At 57.4% G+C, this 19,683-nt stretch overlaps 2 protein-coding genes across 2 annotated transcripts; one reads left to right on the forward strand and one right to left on the reverse strand.

Annotated features, from left to right (window-relative positions):
- Positions 1-344: 344 nt before the first annotated feature.
- On the forward strand, positions 345-3,526 carry SYNDIG1L (synapse differentiation inducing 1 like; the record flags this gene model as incomplete). Its single annotated transcript, XM_084287717.1, has 3 exons — positions 345-773; positions 1,840-1,977; positions 3,368-3,526. The coding sequence occupies 3 exons, from the start codon at positions 345-347 to the stop codon at positions 3,524-3,526; spliced, it is 726 nt and encodes a 241-aa protein (XP_084143843.1).
- A 6,707-nt stretch (positions 3,527-10,233) lies between these two features.
- On the reverse strand, positions 10,234-12,258 carry VRTN (vertebrae development associated; the record flags this gene model as incomplete). The annotated part of the gene is made up of 1 exon (XM_084288249.1): positions 10,234-12,258. One exon carries the CDS (start codon positions 12,256-12,258, stop codon positions 10,234-10,236), a length of 2,025 nt encoding a protein of 674 aa, XP_084144375.1.
- Positions 12,259-19,683: the final 7,425 nt, after the last annotated feature.

The raw sequence follows: 19,683 nt of genomic DNA on the forward strand, positions 1-19,683 counted from the left end.
CTTTCCTGCCAGGCTGTGCGTGGCCATCTCAAGATGCATTATAGATACAGCAAATCCTCGTCTTAATCCAGCCTGAATCAGAGCTTCTTGTCGCACGGCTGCATCCTTATCTTGCTGGGGAGGAGATGCTCAGTTTGCCGAGATAGCATTCAAGCTGGGGAAAAGGGGGGGAGGGCCCTTGTTTTCCCCAGCCTCGCCAAATCCTTCTGTTCCCGCTAGCCTCGCCGTGACATCGGCTCCGCATGGGCGACAGGCGTTTGGGCTGCCGCGCCTCGCTGAAGTGCCAGCTCTTCCCTCCCACTCTCTCTGCTCCCGCAGGATCGCTCTCCCCTTCCACCGGCAGCATGGAGAGCGTGCGCGAGCTCCAGGACCCGCTCCTGGCCAAGGCCCACGGGCACCTCCGCGGCACCTACTCCTACCACCAGCATCACAGCCAGGACTACCCCAGCCACCGCTGCCAAGGGAAACTCTACTCCTACATCTTCCAGAACACGGGCGGTGCCAGGACTCACCAGCTGCTGGACGCCAGCTCCCTGCAGCTGGCTGTCGAAGCCTTGTACGGCCCCAACTTCATCCTGGTGAAGGATGAGACCGCTCTCAAGGCCAAGGACAGCAAGGCGGAGAGCTGCGAGACCACTTTCACGGAAAGCAAAGAGGTCCCGTCTGAAGGGCCTGACGGGCACGAGGCGCAAGGGTCACGCCTGGTAGAAAGCGACATCCGCATCCAAACGGTGTCCTACGAGGTGGAGGAGGAGGAGCTGCAGGAGTACGAGGTGAGCTCTGCGCGGTGGGACGGCACCAAACGCCTCCTCTGCTACCTCTGGGCCAACTTCTCGGTTGTATATTTCCTCTTCTTTCCCTTTAGCTTCGCCCCCAGACCCCACCACCTCCTGTCTCACCCCTCACTCTCCGTGCACCAAGGATTTCTTCCTCCTCCTTATAATTTCCAGCCCCTTTCCCTCACAGCAGACCTCAGGAGGAGGCCACCAGCTCCTCAGGTCCCCGAGGCCGGCGGTGCGGGCTGCCCAGCCCATAGCACGGCTCTGCCACAACCCCGTGCCTCTCCCACAGCCGTGTATCACTCAGAGGACAGGCTGCCGGGAAAGCCCTGGCCGAATGCAGGCGGGCTCATGGCAGCCGATCTGAGAAATGGGATTGCTAAGAGGACAGGACACATCGCCGCTCTGCTTCAGCCGCTTTCCCTCAATTTCTAAATTAGTTTAGCGGGGTATCGATCTGCCGGTCCCTAATGGGGATAAGGCACTTTGTTTAAGTTTGTTTGAGCTGACAAACAGCCAGTTCCACCAAAGCTCAGGATATTTCAGTGTGAGAATATCTCCCAGGGAAATCCCAGACCCCCAGCAAGCGAGCTCAGCGTTTGCTCTGGCAGGGAGCCGAGGAGCGGCTCCGCTCCTGAATGTGCTGAGCTACGGGTTTTCTCATCAAACCAGGCTGAGACGCTGAGATATTTCTGAAACTCACCCTTGAACCTGCAGGTAGGAAACATGTGAGACTATGTGGTGGGGCCGGGGTGGAGCAGGAGGTGGGAGAAAGGGCTGAGAGGTAGCCTCGGGGCGCAGCGTGGCGAGGAGCCTGGTGGCACGAGGAGATGGGTGCCTGCAGCCCCTGCTCCCCTGCCCTGCCAGGGTGGGGAGAAAACTTCTGGGGGGCTTGGGGTGCTGTCAGACACTTCCTCCATCCCTGCGTGCTGCTCTGGCAGGTCTCTGATTCATGCAGGTTCATTAGGAGTGGATGGCAGGGCGTGGGGCAGCTCATGGACGTGCTGCTGGAGCTTCCCACCAACCTTCCTACCAGCCCTGACTTCATCCCTTTTTGCAGAGCGACTCCTCCAGTGACAGCGAAAGCGAGGACCATTTCCTGATGCTTCCTCCCCGGGACCACCTGGGCTTGGCCCTGTTCTCCATGCTGTGCTGCTTCTGGCCCCTGGGGATTGCTGCCTTCTACTTCTCCCAAGGGGTAAGAGATGTCCCGGCCCCCTCTGCTTTCCTGCATGTGCTCAGCCCTGGTGCCAGGGTCCTGCAGGGACCTTTCTGCTCATCTCTGTGTTGTGCCCAGGCCCCCAAGGGTTGGGGCAGAGGGAGCTCTGGATGGCTCCACAACTGCCATGGGGCTGCAAACCCTCCAGCTCCTATGTGGGCTTTTGGGGGCAGGCTTTTCCTCTGGGCCTTCAGGTGCTGTTTAGCAAACTGGGGCTTCTGCAGCGCTTTGCCCAGGGCCTGCTCACAGTCACGTTACTGTCAGCCCAGAATAATTCGTGTCGAGCCAGGAGATTCGCTCCGTGTTTGCACGGATGCTGTTGTACCGAGAATAGAAGGGGGACAGGTGTTAAGAAGTTAAATCAAGAAGACAGAAACAGAAATGGAAAAGTATATAACAGGAGCACCTGGCACAGAGCCGGTGAGAGAAGGGGGAAGCTCCAACTGCCTGGGACCTGAGAAGTGGCTGATTTCACATTTTTGTGTGAGGTACGGGGTAGCACAGTGCCTTCGCCATGTGATGATGCGCTTTGTACAGCTCACACTTAGCTCCCTGTGCTGTAATTACCCTTTGGGTTCACTGTCTTGGCAAGGAGCATCCCTTCAGGCTGTGTCTGTGTCTGTTTGAGCCCCAGTAGCAAGAGATATTAGGAATAGCTCTGGATGCACCCTGTGCACTCGGGGAAGCTGGAAGTCTCCAGCCCTGAGAGCTAACACCCACGTTTGCCTCCGTCACGGGCTCCATAAGCCCTTCTGTGTCAATAGGTTTCAACTGAAGACTCAAACCTGACAAAATCCATTAAATATCGTTAAATGACTTCCCATTCCTTCATTTTGGTGCATAAAAAGGATAAAGTGGCTGGGGCTGGGCAGCTGATTCATCTGTGCACTGAACATGCACAGAAGCCACAGCTCCAGGATAGTGACAATATTCTTCCCGAGATCTTTTTAAACACAGACTGATCAGCAAAAAATGCAGAGCATCGGCAGGCTTCCCGCTTAGCCCACTCAAAGCACCAAAATCTGTTTGCAGAGCGCGGCGATGTAACCCATCCACTTCCAAGATAAATTTAGGTATCAGAAAATGCAGCACTTAGCCTGGGGCCCTCCCCAGCTCCACACAGAGAGGACACCTGCAGAGGGGACATCAGGCCTGAGACTCCTCGCTGTGGCTAGGAGATCTGGCCCTCTGGGTTTGCCTGCGTTTTTGGTGAGAGGGGCCATTCGGATGCCTGCACACCCCACACGTAGCTTGACTGGGGCACGTTCCAGCTCATCCCTGTGCACATCCATCCCCCTGTGCCCACTGCATGAACTCGTATCACAGGGAGACGAGAAGGTACAGCTGTGTGTGCTTCTTCTTCCTCCAGACCAGCAAGGCTGTCTCCAAAGGAGATTTCCACCTGGCCAGCTCAGCCTCCCGCCGAGCTCTCTTCCTCGCGGCGCTCTCCATCACCATCGGCACAGGCGTGTACGTCGGGGTGGTGGTGGCACTCATCGCTTACCTCTCCAAAGGGGGCCACGTGTAGCTGCCGCCTGCACACCAGCGCCGTCCCCAGCCGCCAGCCCTCCTGGGATCGAGCTTTCCTGCAGGAAAAGGGCTACTCGCACGGCAGGACCCAGCCCTGGATGCCCTGTGCAGGCTCTTTCCCTTTTCAGACTAACAGCAGATCCTTGGAGATATTCAAAACCACCTGGATATGGTCCTGGGCAACCTGCTCTAGGTGGCACTGGTTGGGCAGGGGTTGGACCAGGTGGCCTCCCGAGGTCCCAGCCATCCTCAGCCATCCTGTGAGCCGGTGACACCCGTTCTGCCTGGTGCTGTGGGGTGACACCATCCCACAGCAGGGAACTGAGCAGCGGGCTGCCTGCAGGGACCAGGAGGAGCACCATGGAAGGAGTACAAGAGCAATGCCGCATCCTGCTGCCAGCTTGGTGCCCCCATCCCTGCTGCAGGGCCGTGGCATCCCTGCAGCCACCAGGCAATGACCGCTCTTTCTTCTGGGCATCTGGGGGTGGTGTCAGGACGCCCACGATGGGGACAACGCTCTCATGTTGGTGCCATGGGTGGCACCTGGCCCTTCAGCTGCAGCGAAGGAGGAGGGCACAGCATGGACACAACCAAAAGGTCCTGGGGTGCTCTCTGCACCTCCCTCCGGACACATCCGTGGTCACCAGCCCATCCCAGACAAAAACAAAGGAGAAATGCAAGCTGCAGACACTGCTCATCAAAGGTGTCTGGCAGAGCCAGCAAGGCTTTCCAGCATTCATAACGACTGTCACGATAATTGCAAGTCGGGGCCCCGGGAAGGCTGGCATCCCTCGCTGCTTGGCCCTGGGGAGACTTGCAGAGGGAATTTCTGCCCAAGAAGTGACCGGGGGGGAGGAACCAGGGGGAAAGATCTCAGCTCTCGGCACTAGGTCGGGGGCTTGAGCACCAAGGGGGTGGAGAGGAAGGGCTGGCACAGCTTGCAGAGCCCGGGGTGGGGTGCTGGGAACAAGGGCACAGGGTCCTGAGGGGGGAGTCTTGGAGGCAGCACGAGATGGGGGCATCTCCGTCATCCAAAGGCAAGGAAAAAATGCCCATCCAGTTTGATATGAAGGCAATGACTGACCCAAAGGGCTCCCCCTCCCCAGTATCCTCCTTGCCCCTCTCTGCCCATGGCTCTGCAAGAGGCGCAGCGTGCCCCTCCGGCTGCGTGTCATTCAAATGTACATTTCACCCTAAAGAAGCATGTTAATGTCTGCGATTTCTGTTGTACTCGAGCCATAAAGGAGAGAAGCACATCAGAGACCTGTTCAGAAGCAGTTCTGAGAGTTCCCATTATCTTTTATAATGTGGAAGAGCTAATAAAGGAGCAGGCAAAAAGGATGCTGTTTGTAACAACGCGGAGCTGGAGCGGGAAGAGGTGAGCTCTGCAGGCTGCTGCGGGAGTGCTGAGCTGGCTGGGAGCTGGAGGTGTTTCTGCAGCTCCCTGCGGAGTTTATCATCCAGCTGGTGTCTGGGCAGCTCGGGGGGGGTCGTACTGCGATGTAGATCCCAGCCAGCAGCCCGCACTGGGAGCAGGGTGGTAATGGGAGCTTCTAGCCATGCGGGGATGGATGAGAATTAGGTAGAGGATGGAAGGTTTCTGGTCAGGCTGCCTAGAGGAGAAGCTGAAAATAAAACAAGCTCAGAGAGGGGCAGGAAAATGTGAATATTAGGAGTGACTAGCCAGGTCTGGCTTCTGATGGTGGAGAGAAGTGATGGGGTGCCCAGGAGAGGTGAGGGGCATCCCTGCCCGAGGAGCTGGATGCATGCGATGGGCACGGGGACCAGCCTCCCCCTGCCCCCATGGTCCCACTTCTCATCCCCATGGGAGTGCCCCCAAGCCTTGCCAGGGCTCGTTCCCCAAATCTGCTCATCCCTGCACGCCCCTTTGTCTCCTTTAATTGGAGGCACACGAGGCAGGACTGGGCTAATTCCAAAGGACCAACAGAATTAAAGAGAGTTTTCCACTAATAGCCTGGATCTCTGATGATCTTGTAAAAGGGGGGGGAAGAGGCTGAGCAAGCGCATCCCTAAGGGGGGCATTATGCAAATGGAGAAATTAGTTGGAAACAGCCTGAAGGGAAACATGTGGAAATTGAAATCCAAGGACCAGCGTGGAGAATGCTGCTGAATAACTTATCGCAGACTCACAGCGTCTGCTGCAGCCACCGGAGCAGAAGGGAAGGAAGCAAAAAGCCTGGAAGCCACGCAGTCGGGGGACATGCGAGCTCCAGAAATGTGACTGAGCTGAGAAAATTAAAAAAAAAAAAAAAGAAAAGGAAAAAAAAGAAAGAAAAAAATAAGCCCAGCCAGGGCTGTGAAGATGTGATTCCTCACCCTCTCCCTCCCATTCTCCCAGGTGGAAGGGACCCCCCCCAGAACCTGCAGCCCCACAGCAGAGCTTCAGGTGTCCTGGCCCCACAGCGGGTTCTCAGAAATTTTGGGCAAAGGGGGATGAATTCTGGTCTGGCAGCATTTCTAACCCAGAAAATAGGAGACTCAATGGGCAATCAGAGGTGCCCACCCCAGGGCAGTGATGCATGGCAGTGGGTCCCCGGGACTTGGGGTTCCCTGAGCTGGGGATGGGAGCTTGGTTAACTGGTGATGCCCTACAAGGATGTACACAGACACCTGCTCCCCGAGCCAGTGCTGTCAGGGCAAAACCACCTCCACTGCCCCACCAAGACTCCTCTGGGGCTGGTGAGAGAAGAGCCGCAGGGAATGACGACGAGCAGGGTTCGTCCTCCTCGCTTAATGGCACCACCAGTGCTTTCCCTCCACAACAATCTGGTGAGGAAATAGCTAATTAGCTGAGACAGGGCACATCATCTATTCCCGTAAAAAGAAGGAAAAAAAAAAAAAAAAAAGAAAAGGCAAGCAAGAGCATGTATCAGTGCGTGCCTTGGGCAGCCTCTCCTCTCCTCTCCCCACTGCTCCCCACAAACAGCCTGCAGCAGGGTGTGCGGGGAGGCACAGCCCATGGCCATGCCTCCCCTGCGGGGGCTGGGAGAAGGATTTTTGGGAGAGAAGCCAAGTAAGGGCCATCACTGCAGCACCAGGCAAGAAACCTGGGTGCTCATTACCTCTCCTCTCCCTCTGCCATCTCAGGCAGCCCCGCATGCAGGAGGGCACCATGGGGTTGAGCTGTCTCACCCTGCACGCCCCCCTCCTCTGCGTCCCCCTGATCCCAAGGTATGGGGACGCTTGGGAATGGTTGGGGATCATCCTGCAGCACCCCACAGCACCAGGATTTTTCCACCTCCTTCTGTCAGCAAACAAACACCTGCATGCTTCAGCACCGGGCATCATCCCCTCCTCTCCCCAGCACCATCGGCACATCGCTGTATCTCCTGAGCAAGGTCCTCCAGTGAAGGAAGGCTGGGGACAGGGATGGGGAAGAAGCCAGGGAAGGAGACCTGACATGCAAAGAAATGTAATCTCTGCCAAAATGCCATCCCCGAAGTCATAAATCAAAGTCTGTGTGCAGACAGAGAACTCTTGACAGCATTGAACAAGAAAGATGGATTTTTTTTTTCCTTCCCAAAGTGTGTTTATATTTGAGTGTTTTCTCCAAAGCTCGCGTGTTTTCCAGATGTTGATTAAGCTAAATCAACAGGGCACATCAGCTCACTTTTTTTCTAGAAAAGGGCAGGGAATGCAGCATCTGGATGTCGGCCAAACAGCTGGTGTGGCACCGTGTGGACAGCTGTCAGGCAGGGCTGGTCCAGGCCAGCTGAGATGGGTGTAAATGGGGTATTCATATTTTAGAAGAAGTTCTGTTGGGCTGGAGGGTAAAATCCTTGAAGATCAGGATGAGGATTGATCTTTTCCCGTATTCTCATTAGCAAGTCGGCAGAGGAAGGAAGGGTGCGTTGGTGACATTTGCTAATGAGACAAAATCAGGAGGATTTGGAAATACCGAGTACGAATAAAGAAACTGGGCAACCCTGAAGACCAGAGCTGCAGCACTGGGATGGGGCAGTGGGAGATGCAAGGATGTTGCATGGAGGGGCTTACCCAGGAGGTCCCTTTTTTTCCTCACCTTTCTTCCGCCCTTCCCCACATAGATATTCTGGATGATTGTGTTTATGCTTGCTGCTCACATTTGAATGGTGATACTGGCTTTTCTGTCCTCCTGCTGTGGATCTATCTCCACCCTGGTGGGCCTTGCAAGGCTCAGAGCTGCTCGTGCCCCTGTGAGCTGTGGGGAGGTAACGGGGACCATGAGGGCTCCCAGGTCCTTTTGTTAAGACATCACTTCCACCACAAAGACTGTATCTGGCAAACCTCTTGTTTGAATGGCCCAGATGCCAAACACATGCTGAATTTCAGGACTGCAGCTTGTTGGTCCCATGGGAAGGACAGCCTCTGGACAGAGACCGCTGCCCACCGTAGGTGCTCCTGCACCACACCAAGGAGCAGCACCCAGACTGGCCCTTCCCGCAGGCCATTATCTCTCATTAAGCCATTCACAGTCACCTGGTTTATTAGGCAGGCTTATTGCCCTGCTAGTCCCCACGTTTAACATCCCCATTGAAGAGGAACGAGCCATCCCCCACGTAACCACCTGGTTTTATTGCAGGGATGACATTCTGCCTCCACCTTTGCTCTGTGCTGCCACGGGGTGGGACGCTGCTCTTGGCCCACCCGAGGACAGGAGGGACACAGCAGGGTGGCACCACTGTCCCTGTCCCCAGAGCACCCCTGCCACGTTCATGTCCTGCCCCACCACCCCGACCCAGCCAGCACAGCGCGATGGACCTGGATGGATGTGATGGGTGTGTTAGCAGATGAGCAGAGCCCTAAATCACAGGCAGGTGGGGAGCTACTCTGCAGAGCTTTACAGCATTTTAATCTCCTTTTACTGTTTTCATTTCCGTCTTGGTTTGGGGTCAGTGCTTTTGAGCACCCGCCTGTGAGGGATCTGAGTGACGCCTCAACTAAATCTCGCTCCGTGCCTGCAAAGGGAGAGATTTATCAGCAGCACGGGGCAGAGCTGCTGGGACTGCCTCAAATTCATCTCCTGCCATACAAGCACGGCACAACAGGTGTGAATTGGGCTCCGTGGATTTCCCCCAGACAGGCACTGCCCACCACCCACCACATCAGCAGCACCCCCCCCATGCCTGATGGGCACCCTGCCCCTGTCCCCAGCCCACCCCAGGCTCAGGGTCCCCTGGGAGGACCTGGGATAGCAGCAGCAGTCAGACAACCCACAGCTCCTGCTGCCATGGCTCAGCAGAGGGAGGGCCCAGCCCCAGCCCGGAGGTCTCTCTCCTGCCTGCCTTCACAGCCGCTGCTGCCATGGAAAGTGGCTATCTCCAGCCCCCGGCAGTTTGGAGACACGAGTAATCACTCTGGAGTAATTACCAGCTTGCTCCCTTGGAGGAGTTCACTGGTGAGAAGTCACTGGCAGCTAATTACTCCAATTACTTCCTGACACACAGAGCCCAGGCACTCAGAGCTCTGCAGCAGCACCCAGCGCTGCTCCCACTGCAGGCCCCATCCCGTCCCCAAGGCACCCCCAGCCCCAGATCCCCTCCCTTGGGACCACACACAGCAACCTGGCATCCCCTCACCCCACAGAGCATTTTCTAGGGGTGGATCAATGGTGACAAGGTCCCACTAGCACCACTGCCAAGGAGCTAATGGGTCACCACCCCCTTCTGAAAAGCAAAGGGAGAGGGAAAAGCCTTGCCCAGAAATCCCTTATGTAGGAGTGAGGAACCACACAGGACTGGGAGCAGAAGTCTTTATTGCTTTCAATTCTTACAAGTCAGGCCTACACAGCCATGCTTGCTGCGAGGAGGCAGCCACCCTGCCTTGAGTGGCTCAGGGAGAGACTTTGGGCCCATGGGGTTTGGTCCCTGCCTGCGGTGGGGCAGACACCTTCATGCAGGCACCAGGGAAGAGACACAGAAGGCAGCTGCCAGCTCTGAGTGAAGGACTGCGTGAAAGAGGCTATTGCTAAAAGACCAGGAAGGTCAGGGATGGCTTCTCTGGAGCCTAAACAAAAAGAAAAAAAAAAAAAAAAAAAAAAAAAGGACAGCAGCTCCTGGCTTGGCAAGGGAACCTAACACATTCCCAGCACAGGCTACAACAGGGACACAACCCAAAGCCATCCTCTACCAGCCTCTGGTTCCTCCAGGGAAGATCAGGGCAGCTAGGGACAGCTATTAAAAGCTCAAAAGCTAAAGTGGCATCAGTGCTGGCCTGAGATTAAGCCTTCATCCTCCTTAACCGGGAGGAGCACAGATCAGAGATGTACACATATCCCCCCAAAAAACACTCAGCACGCCCCAAAACCCCCCTCACCCACAGCTGAGGGGATGCCGGGCACCTCCATGCTCAGTTCTGCACATCCCCACTCCTTCACACTTGTGCCCAGGGCATACAGCCCTTCCAGTCCTCCACCCCGAGCACACACAGGGGGGCTGCCATGCCCTGTGACCCCTGCGCATCCCCTGAGCACAACTGAGGACAAAACCCCTCTGCCCCTCTCCTTTGGGGCAGCCAGAGCCTGCCTCCCACTCCTCCCATCTCTGGGAGTGGGCACCGTGCAGGCACTCGATACCTGATTGAAACTCCCCAAAACAACAAAAAAATAAAAATCAGAATAGGAACAAAACAAAACCAGAACAAAAAGTTAGGCCTGAGCCCCGGCCTGGACACCCCGCCGGAGAGCCGCAGGGCACAGAGCAGCCCTCAGGCATCCACGAGGGTCAGCCCGTCGTGCAGGGCACGCTTCCACATGTAGTAGGTGGAGCGGGCCGTGAGGGGGAAGCGGGCGCTGAACTCCTTGTAGGTGGGGAAGGTCTTCGACTCGAAGCGCTGCTGCAGGAACAGCTTGGCTTGCGCCTTGAACTGGGCGGTGGCGATCACATCCATCACAAACATCCGGCTGTTGGCCCGCTCCGACACGGCGTAGCCCGAGATGGTGGCGTTGTACGGGGTGGCTGGTGCTGGCTTCTCTAGCTGCTTGCTCGCTACCTCCGCGGGGAACTGGGGTTTGACAGCCAGCTCGGCCCTCTGCGGCCCCATGGCAGCCACCCGCTTCAACAGCCGCCTGGAGCTGGCCCAGCACAGGCGCTGCCGCCTGAGCGCCCGGCCGATGCCCTTCCAAAACCAGTAGGTCGTGGAGGAGAGCGCTGGGTAGCGCAGGCGAAACTTGCTGAAGGGCAGCTGCCACTGCTGGACCTGCCTCCGGGCCACGTCTCGCAGCTGCTTCCTCCAGCAGAGAGAGGGCTTGAGCTGCAGGAGACTCCTGGGCGCTGGCCGGTCTCCGTTCAGCCTCTTCCTAACAGGCAAACTGCCTGGCTTCAGCTGGAGGAGTGGTTTTCCTATGGCTAGAGGTTTGGGGTTATCCAAGGGAGACTGAGGGGGCTTGAAGTTGGGGTTCTCCTTGATGGCTTTTCTTCGCCAGTTGTAGTACGTGGACCTGGAGATGCCGGGGAAGCTGCGCTTGAAGCACCTGTAAGGCACCAGAGTGTTCATGGAAATGCATTTCTCCAGGTAGGATTTGGCTCCTCGCATGAAGATCCCTGCTTGGACCGGGTCCAGGGAAGGACTCGGGGGCCTAAAGCTTGCCTCTGAATTTGCCGGCTCATCCACAGCCTTTTTTGGGACATCCCTGTGCAGCTCCTGCAACCCATGGGCCTCAGCCAGAGCAGAGGCATCTCCATTGACCACGCTCTGCATCTCGTGCTTCCAGGCATAGTACGTGGACCGGGAAATTTCTGGAAACATCTGTCGGAAGTGCTGGAGGGGGACTACATTGCCCTCTTGGAAGCAGGACTGAAGGAAGTGTTTGGCTGCAAACCTGGCAGCTGCTTTCTGCCGGTGCTCGCGAGACTGGCGCTTCCAGCGGTAGAAGGTGCTCTTGGTGATGCTGTACCTGTCACGGAGGTTGGAGTACGTCAGCTGCGGGTCGCTGTTCAGCAGCTCGAGGGTCTTCATGGGCTGGACGGGAGGCTCTGGCGAGGGCATGGTGGGTTCCAGCTCCTCCAGACCCACCACAGCCACGAAGTACTGCGCTTTGAAGACCTGCCGGGAAAGCTGCTGCCCCGACCACATGATGTGGAGCGTGGAGGTCCGCGGGCCACACTTTCTGGGCCGGATGAGGCGGTTGAAATACGGCCGGATCTTCAAGTTGCTCATGGGGTAGATGGAGTAGATGTTACACTGCAGCACGGAGGCCAGAGCGTAGACGTGCCACATGTTGGCGAAGGTGCCAGGGAAACAGGTAGCTTTGATATCAGCATCAAAGATCGCCTCCAGGATAGCCATGGGGAGGCTGGTCATCTCCGGGGTCTCCTCGGTGCAGAGCGAGTAGCGGGCAGCCTGCAGCATCACCTTGGAGTCTATCATGCCGTTCAAGTAGTACTGCTTGTGCAGCAGCATCTCCACCACCGTCCGCACCTGCAGCTCCAGGCTGAGGCTGGGGTTGCCCCAGAGCAGCACGCTGGCGGCCTCGAAGAGGCGGTTCCCCTCCCCTTTGCAAACCAGGGGCAGCATGTTACTTGGGGCATCCTCGGGGTAGAGGCTCCTGGCTACTCGGTCAACTTCCAGCTCCTCTTGGAATTGCCTCCCGTGATAGCCAGGCAGGGAGAAGGACGACAGGGTCCTCTCTGCCTCCAGCGCGGCGCTGGTGAGGCCCTCCAGACCGAAGCATTCGGTGGCCTCCTGCAGCTCCTGCAGCACAGACTGCACCAGCTGGTGCCGCTGGATCATCCTGAAGGGGAGCAGAAAGAAAGGAGTCGCATGAGATCAAGACAGTGCATGCTCCAGACTGATGGGGGCCTGTTACCTCCTGCTCTTCCCCAAGCGTTAGGAAGGGGGAAGAGGGTGGAGGAAAGGCCTCTCCTTTCCCCCCCACCCGCACAAACACATCCCAAGGACAAAGGAGGAAGCCTGGGTCCCCACAGGCAGACTTGGGACGGGGATATAGGCTCAGCTTGCTCTGCAGTGACCTCCTGTGGGCAGCACGCATGGCACACAGCCTCCAGAGATGTCTGGGATGGATGGGTCAAACTAAGGAGCAACTGCATCCATCGGGGTGGGAGACGAGGCCACCCTCAGCCCCTGCACACCGAGCTTTGTGCCCAGCCTCACCCCTACCCCCAGCTCCCCCACAGCGCATTTAATCTCCCCTCTACCAGCACATATAAGGAGCCTCAGGGGTGAAATATTCATCATCTCAGCAGGAACAACCAGGTGACACAGCACTGTGCAGGAGCATGGAGGGGCCAGCCTGCAAGGCATCCAGGCCAACAGCAGAAGGGACAGGGAGCTGCTCCCTCCCTCAGAGCAGGGCACCTCAAAACCTGAGACAGGAGGAACAGTCAGAGCCAAGCCACAGTTACGGGTGCCTGAGCTGACACTAGGTGTCACTTGCTGCTCAGCAGAGAAGCAAGGCCAGCCGGGGAGAAGGGGCAAAAAGAATGCAGCCCCCAGAAGCCCTGCCAGGCAGGAGGCAACCCCAAAGCACAGACGCAGAGAGAATGGGGTGGGGTGGTTCAGAGGCCACATGGAGCCCTTCTTCCCCAAATCAGCCCGTCCCAATCCCCCGCGTGCCAGCTCCCACTCAGAGGACCCAAGGGGCCAAACCCGCATCCCCTCCTTTGTCAGCATTGGTCCTGACACCCACACGGCTCTGCCCCAACCTCTCCAGGAGCACCCCTGTGATCCAGCTCCACCACCACATCCCCCTCCAGCACAGTTTCACCAGCAGCCAGCTCAGATCCCGCACCCCACCAGCCCCATCCTTCCCTCTCAAACCAATTTGCACACCGGGAGCACAGCATTTCACCCAGAGCAGCCCAATCTGGTCAGTTTTCTCCTTACACAGAGCCCTGCTCATTCAGTGCCACCCCCTGCATACTGGACATCACTTTGTCGTCTCCTTCATTCCTATCCCAGCTGGAGACCCACCTTCTCACAACACTTTGGAGGTATCATTACACACTCAGCTCTGCAGGGAGATGCCACAGAGAGAGGCGGCAGCCCTGAAGCAAAGCAGCCGTCCTGCCTGACTCTTCCTGACTCTCCATCCCGTGCCCTGCTGCAGATAACATTACTGTTGCTGCAGTACCTACAGCCCCTGGCCGTGACCAAACAGCAAACGGGACAAGGTGCCACATATCACACCGCTGCATCACCACGGGGAGCCCTGTGCTGCTGCCGCTGCCCCTTGCCTTTAATCAGGTCACCAGATCAGCTCCCCTCCCTGAGCTGAGCCCCTCCATGGTCTCCCACACGTTGGAGGCCAGGGCCTTCTCCTACAGCTGCAGGGCATCAGCACTCAGAGACAACACAGGAGAAGGCCACAGCTGCAAAGAAAAGGGATAGATTTGTCCTCAGCCCTTTTGACCAAGCAAGCACAGGGTTGTGTGCTGGGTCTGGCTGGGACGGAGTTAATTCTGTTCACAGCAGCCCCTGCAGGGGTGCATTTTACATTTGTGACCAGAACAATGCTGATAACACACTGATGTTTCACCTAGTGCTAAACAGCACATGCACAGCATCCAGGCCTTCTGTTTCTCACTCTGCCCCCCCCAGTGAATAAACTCAGGATGCACAAGAGGCTGGGAGGGGGCACAACCAGGCAGATGACCAAATTAACCAGAGCTATTCCATGCCATATAAGCAATAAACAGGTTGAGGAGGGGGTTTAAGGAGACCTTTAGCCATCTTTTGCTTGAGGACTGGCTGGGTATTAACATAGTCATGGAAGGTGGTGAGTGATTGCTTTGCATCATTTAGTTTTGTTCTTTCTTCTTCCACCTCTCCTTTGCTCACTAAATGATTTTTTATCTCAAACCACAAGTTCCCTCGCTTTTATCCCACCCCTATCAGAGTTAACCCACAATAGATTGTCACTTTGGGTCAGGTCTGTACTTCTGCTGCCCTGGAGGCTCACGGAAGTTTATCCTGCAGAGCAGCATTTTCACAAAGCCAATGGTGAACAGCACATGGTGAGGAGCTGAAGCAGAGCTGCCCCTCTGTACAGCTGGGCAGGGAGAGCCCCCGCACAGCCCAAGCCCTCACTCTCCACGGCCACATCCCCTGCAACCGCTGGGAGAGCAGGGCAAAGAAGAGGTGAAAAGCTTTTCCCCTGGAGGGGAAGAGGAGCTGGGACAGGCTAGGGAGCACAGGGACCACGCCAGGTCTTTATGGCCTGGTGGGCATTTCCCACTCCCTTATGGCTTGGAGGGGGGAACAGAGAGAGCTGGAGTCACAGATTTAAATCCTCTTCGTAAGGAATAACCCACAGCCTCAATGTCACTGCCAGCTCCTGCAGCCCAGAGCTGGAGCAACAGGACCCCGCAGGCAAGCCTGAGGCAAAAGCCAGGGCTCCGGCATCACAGATAAACTCCTGGGAGACTGCATGGAGGGGGGCCGGGCAAGCCAGAAGCAAAGGACATCAGCCCCTGCTGAGCTGCAGGCTTGTGCTCATCAGCAGAGCAAGCCCAGCAGCTCCTGACACATAGGAGTTGCTGCAAAGTGAGGTTTTTTTCCCCCTTGCTCCCCCAGCACAGCCAGCTGAACGCGATGGACAAACGCTCCCCAACCCAACACAGCCCTGAGAAACAACCGAGGGAGCTTTGCAGCACTGATAACGGAGGTTTTTGCTAACCCGGCCGCTTTTGCATTGTAACAGATAAGCAAGCACTCACAGATCACGTTCTCTCACCTAAACTGATGGGCTGGTGGCATCCAGTAGTGCAAGTTCCCCGAGCCTGTCCCAAAAACGCTCCCAGCAGCAGGAATCCGGGAGCCCTCAGCCCCTGAACCTCACAGGGCTGCTGGGTGGGACAGCTCAGCTGGCTCTTGAACCCAGCTGCGGGCACTGAGGGCTTTCAGCTGAACCACGGCAGGGGCACAAGAGCAGCACAAAAACCTCAAGGGGCCGTCTAGGTGAGAAATATCACCCCCTGGGGCTGCCGCAAGCAAAAGAAGCCCGCTCCCACCCGCCAGCACCCCCCCACACCCCTTCTACCCGGCTTTATTTTAGAGGGGAAAAAAAAAAAAATAAATCCCCGACGTGCACTAACCCAGCGACACCTGGCTGCGGCTCCCCGGGGATGGGGAACTTACCTGCGGAGCGCAAGCGGCACCTGACTGCGGCCCCGCTCCCCGAGAAGGACCTCCCCGAGCCGAGGAGGAGGAAGAGGAGGAGAGCCCCGAGTCCACGGGGACCGCGCTGTCGCCCGGGGGACAAAAGGCCGGGCGGGGGAAGGAGGGGGAGCAGCAGCCGCCGTCGGGGCGCACTCACCTGGCCCCGTGGCTGCGCACCTTTAAGGGCGGCGGCAGGAAGCGGCGCGGAGCCGCCGCCGCCGCCGGCCCCGGTGCCAGCCCCGAGGGGACCCTCGGCAGCGTGCGGGGCCGAGCCGGGTCGGGGATCGGGTCGGGGATCGGGTCGGGCCGCCCCTCCCTCGTTCCCCCTTCCCCTCCCCCGGCAGGAAGCGGGCCATCCCCGCCGCCCCGGCCCAGATGAAAGCGGAGCGGGCCGGGGGTCACTTCCAAAGCTGAAGTGCTAATGGCCATTGTCCCGCCGACAGCGAGCTTAAAGGGCCCGCCGCGCCCGGCCCCACAGCCTCGCGGCCCCTGTAGGGCCGCGGATGCCCCCACATCCCGCAGCACGGCGGCCCCGGGACCGGGGGTGAGCCCGGCCCTTTGCGCCCCGTGGGATGGGGATGGCCCCGTGCTGCTGTCTGGGTGCCGGGGCTGCAGCGGGCATCGCTGTGGTTGTGGGGCTGGCACTGCCGCTGCGTGTGTCTGACCCGGTGCTCCTTGCACCGTGATGATGAAGGCTTCCAGACCTTCTCAGCTGGGCACAAACAGCCGCCTTCTCCCTGCCCTTGCCCTCCAGCCACGCTCATGCCACCCGCAGGCCCGTGCCCGCTGTCCCTGCCCCGCTGCCTAATCTCGGCCCCATGTCCCACTCCTTAACTCCCGCACACACACAATGGGTTCAGCGGGGCTCACGTGAGGCTGTGCAAACAGCACGCGCGCCAGGCACGTCGCTCCGCCACCGCTAAGCCACCAAAACCAGCTCCACCCTGCGTCCTCCTCACAAGCCCAGAGCTTCCTCCGGGCCCTTCCTCTTCCCAAGCTCTCCCCACCCAACCCCATCCCTGTCCCAAAGCCCCTGCTGACCCCAGGGCCTCCTGCCACCCACTAAACCCCACACTCCTGCACCTCTGGCTCTCCTGCACAGCTTTTCCTGGCCACCACCTGGGGCTGGCCAGCGGGGGATGATCCTCAGAAAGACTCAGCCGCTGGCTGTAGCCACCAGGGGTTTCCAGTCCCAGCTGGGTGGGTTGGCCATTGGCCTTAAGTTTCGCCACCTATCCAGCCTTAGCACTGCTCCTCTCACCTCCCAGGAGCACAGTTTGATAGGAGTGAGCTCCCTGGAAGCTGCGGACTGGCCCCACTCCCACCCCTCATGAGTCCGCCCTGCCCCAGCTAAGATCCATCACCCAAGCTGACCGAAACCTGGGCCCCAGTGCTCCCTGTCTCATACTACACACAGACAAGTCGCACTGCAAGGAAGAGAGACCTAAACCATCCCCCTGTGAGCTTTTCTCCCCCAGCTCAGGCAATCTTTGTATCTCCACCACCAGCTCCACTCTTGCTATCAACCTGGCCAGCCCTGGATGTGCTCCCCGGGCGGCTGGTGCTCGCAGCCACAGCTGCTCCCTCCCCTTCTCATCCTTCATCCTTTTAACTTCTTTGGTTGCAAATGCAAAGCAGTGCTCACAGGGCAGTGAGACACTGGTAAATGCCAGAGTCAGCAGGGTCAGTGATTAACATAGGAGCTGGAAAACACACAAAGAGACAGCCTGGGCAGTTCTGTTATGCAGATCACTGCACACACGGGCTTCCAGCATATAAACAAGTAGTTAGCATTTTTCTGTTCCTTGGAGGAGTTCAGTGGGGGACCAGCGCGCTTCCTGCTTTGCTGCTGGATGCTTCAGCACGGCAGCGGGTTGTGGAGACCTTTGCAGTTCAGCTCAGCTTGCCAGAAGCTTCTCTGCCTGTTGTGCTTTAACGTGCTTGATGCAGCCCATCCTTTCACAGCAAAGGTGGGCAGATATCCAGCCACACGTGGGCCTTGGTGCCGGGGGGCATGGACATCCAGCAGCACTGGAAGGCAGGTTTTGCTGCTCCGAGTTTGGGCACAGGCCAAGAGCAACCTCTGTGTTCAGTAGGTACAATTCTCATCGGTTTGAACCCCATGAGGAGGGTGTCCCAAGAACGTGGTGCTGGGTTCCTGCGCAATAGTGCCACACATGGGGATGATATTCAAACACTCAGTTATCCTCCCTGCAAGGAAAGCCCCCCAAACCCACCTCCAATCCTAGTGGATGGAGTCAGAGCTCCCTACCCGCAGTCCATGGCTGGACCAGAGGTGACCATCCAGGTAGGATGGGAAATATCTGAAATAATGCCATTGGGAGCAGGTCAGACTGTGGACTCATTGCCAAAACCAGCTCTGGAATTGGAACAGATTGACCTAAACAGGCTAGATTGACATGTCCATCCTTCAAAAACATTACTGGTATTCTGACTTCTGTTTTTCCCATCTTTCTCCCCCCAGAGCACTGCAGAGTCAAAATCTGAGTGCTGTCATCCCTCTGGGAAGTCAAGGGAACTGGAACTGACGAGGCACTAACTGGAACTGACGAGGCACTGGCAGGACTGAGAGCATGGAGGGCTCCAAGGAGGGTCCCAAGTGTCTGCTGTTTTGGCTGGGTTTCTCCCCTAGCATTGCTCCATGAAGAAACACCAGTGAGCAGAGCTTGCAGCCTGAGATGGCAACAGACATAGGGCCACTGCAGCTGCAGTCTGCTCACATATCTTAGGTGGAAGGAACATCAAGTTGCATGAAATACTTCTCTGTGGTCCTGCCGTGACTGTGGCCAGGAGGGTTGGAAAGCATGGTTACTCTCCAGAGTAACTTGTTCAAACTGAATTTCAAAAGTCCTGGTTTTGTGCTCATTTTGTCAGGTACATCTCATTCCCAGCCCTGAAACCAACTATGAGCACACTGCCTCACACTGCTGCTGGAGCTCATAACGGGATGTGCGGGTAGACAGACCGGTGGGCCCAGCGGAGAGGACCTGTGAGGCTCTTTCATTTCTGTGTCTGCCTCCAGGCAATGCTGGTGCCAGCAGAAAGACAGTTGTGTTCAGTTCTGCTAACACTGCACAGAGAGGGAGAGCTGCAAATTACAGGGAGTTTACAGACAGGAGCAAGAGAGCCGCTGTGATTGAATTATAGGAGATGATGTGAGGAGCAAGATCTGTTTAGTGGTGCTGAAGTGAGAACTGGTGGGCAGGGACAGCCCAGTGTGTAAATCACAGAGGGTGAGAGGAATTAATGGGGATGACCTCAGCTGTGTGACTGAGGACAGAGGAATGGCACGGAGGACAGAAGAACTTGGCCTGAACATTAGGACAGATTGGTGGCAAGGCCCAGCCAGGAGTTTCCTCTCCCTGAGGGCAGCAAGGAGTTGGCCTGGGCATTAGATCCCATCTTGAACAAGAGACTGGAGGCCCCTAAGGCTCCTCCGCATCCTGCTGCCCGCTGCCTCTGCAGTGACTCAGAGCTCAGTGTCGTTCCCCATCACTCACATCTGCCTCAGTGCCACTTCTTTCCCATCCCATGCAAAGTGCCTGGGTCCCCATTGCTGTTTTCCCACCTCTGCCTTAAGATTCCCTCTTCATTCTCATGTGGGACCTTAGTGCTGTCCCCTGAGAGGGACACCGAGCACCCTGTTAGTGTGGCTGCCTCCCCTTTCACCTTCTAGGTGATGTTCAGGATGTACAAGTCCAACGCCCAGGGGTAGCGTTGAAAATAGGTCCCATCTCTAATTACCCTCTGCTTCTCTCAGGGCTCTTTTCCCTTTTCCAGCTGGGTTCCCTCTTCCTTCCCAGAGGGAAAGTTTGAACTTGGTGCCGGTGCCATGCCCTTGCCTCCAGAGGCATCGTGCTCCCGCTTGGGCAGGAGGGCAGTCCCTGTGAAACAGCGAGCGCTGCACCTCAGCAGCAGCGACGAGCAGGAGCCGTGGCCGTATCCTGGGGTCCCTGGGAGGGGTGGGGGTGAGCCGGGAACTGCTGAGGATTCAAAGTCAAGATCAAAGCGTTTCCC

This window comes from Netta rufina, assembly GCF_964035555.1.
Source record: "Netta rufina genome assembly, chromosome: 5".
Taxonomy (NCBI): Eukaryota; Metazoa; Chordata; class Aves; order Anseriformes; family Anatidae; genus Netta; species Netta rufina.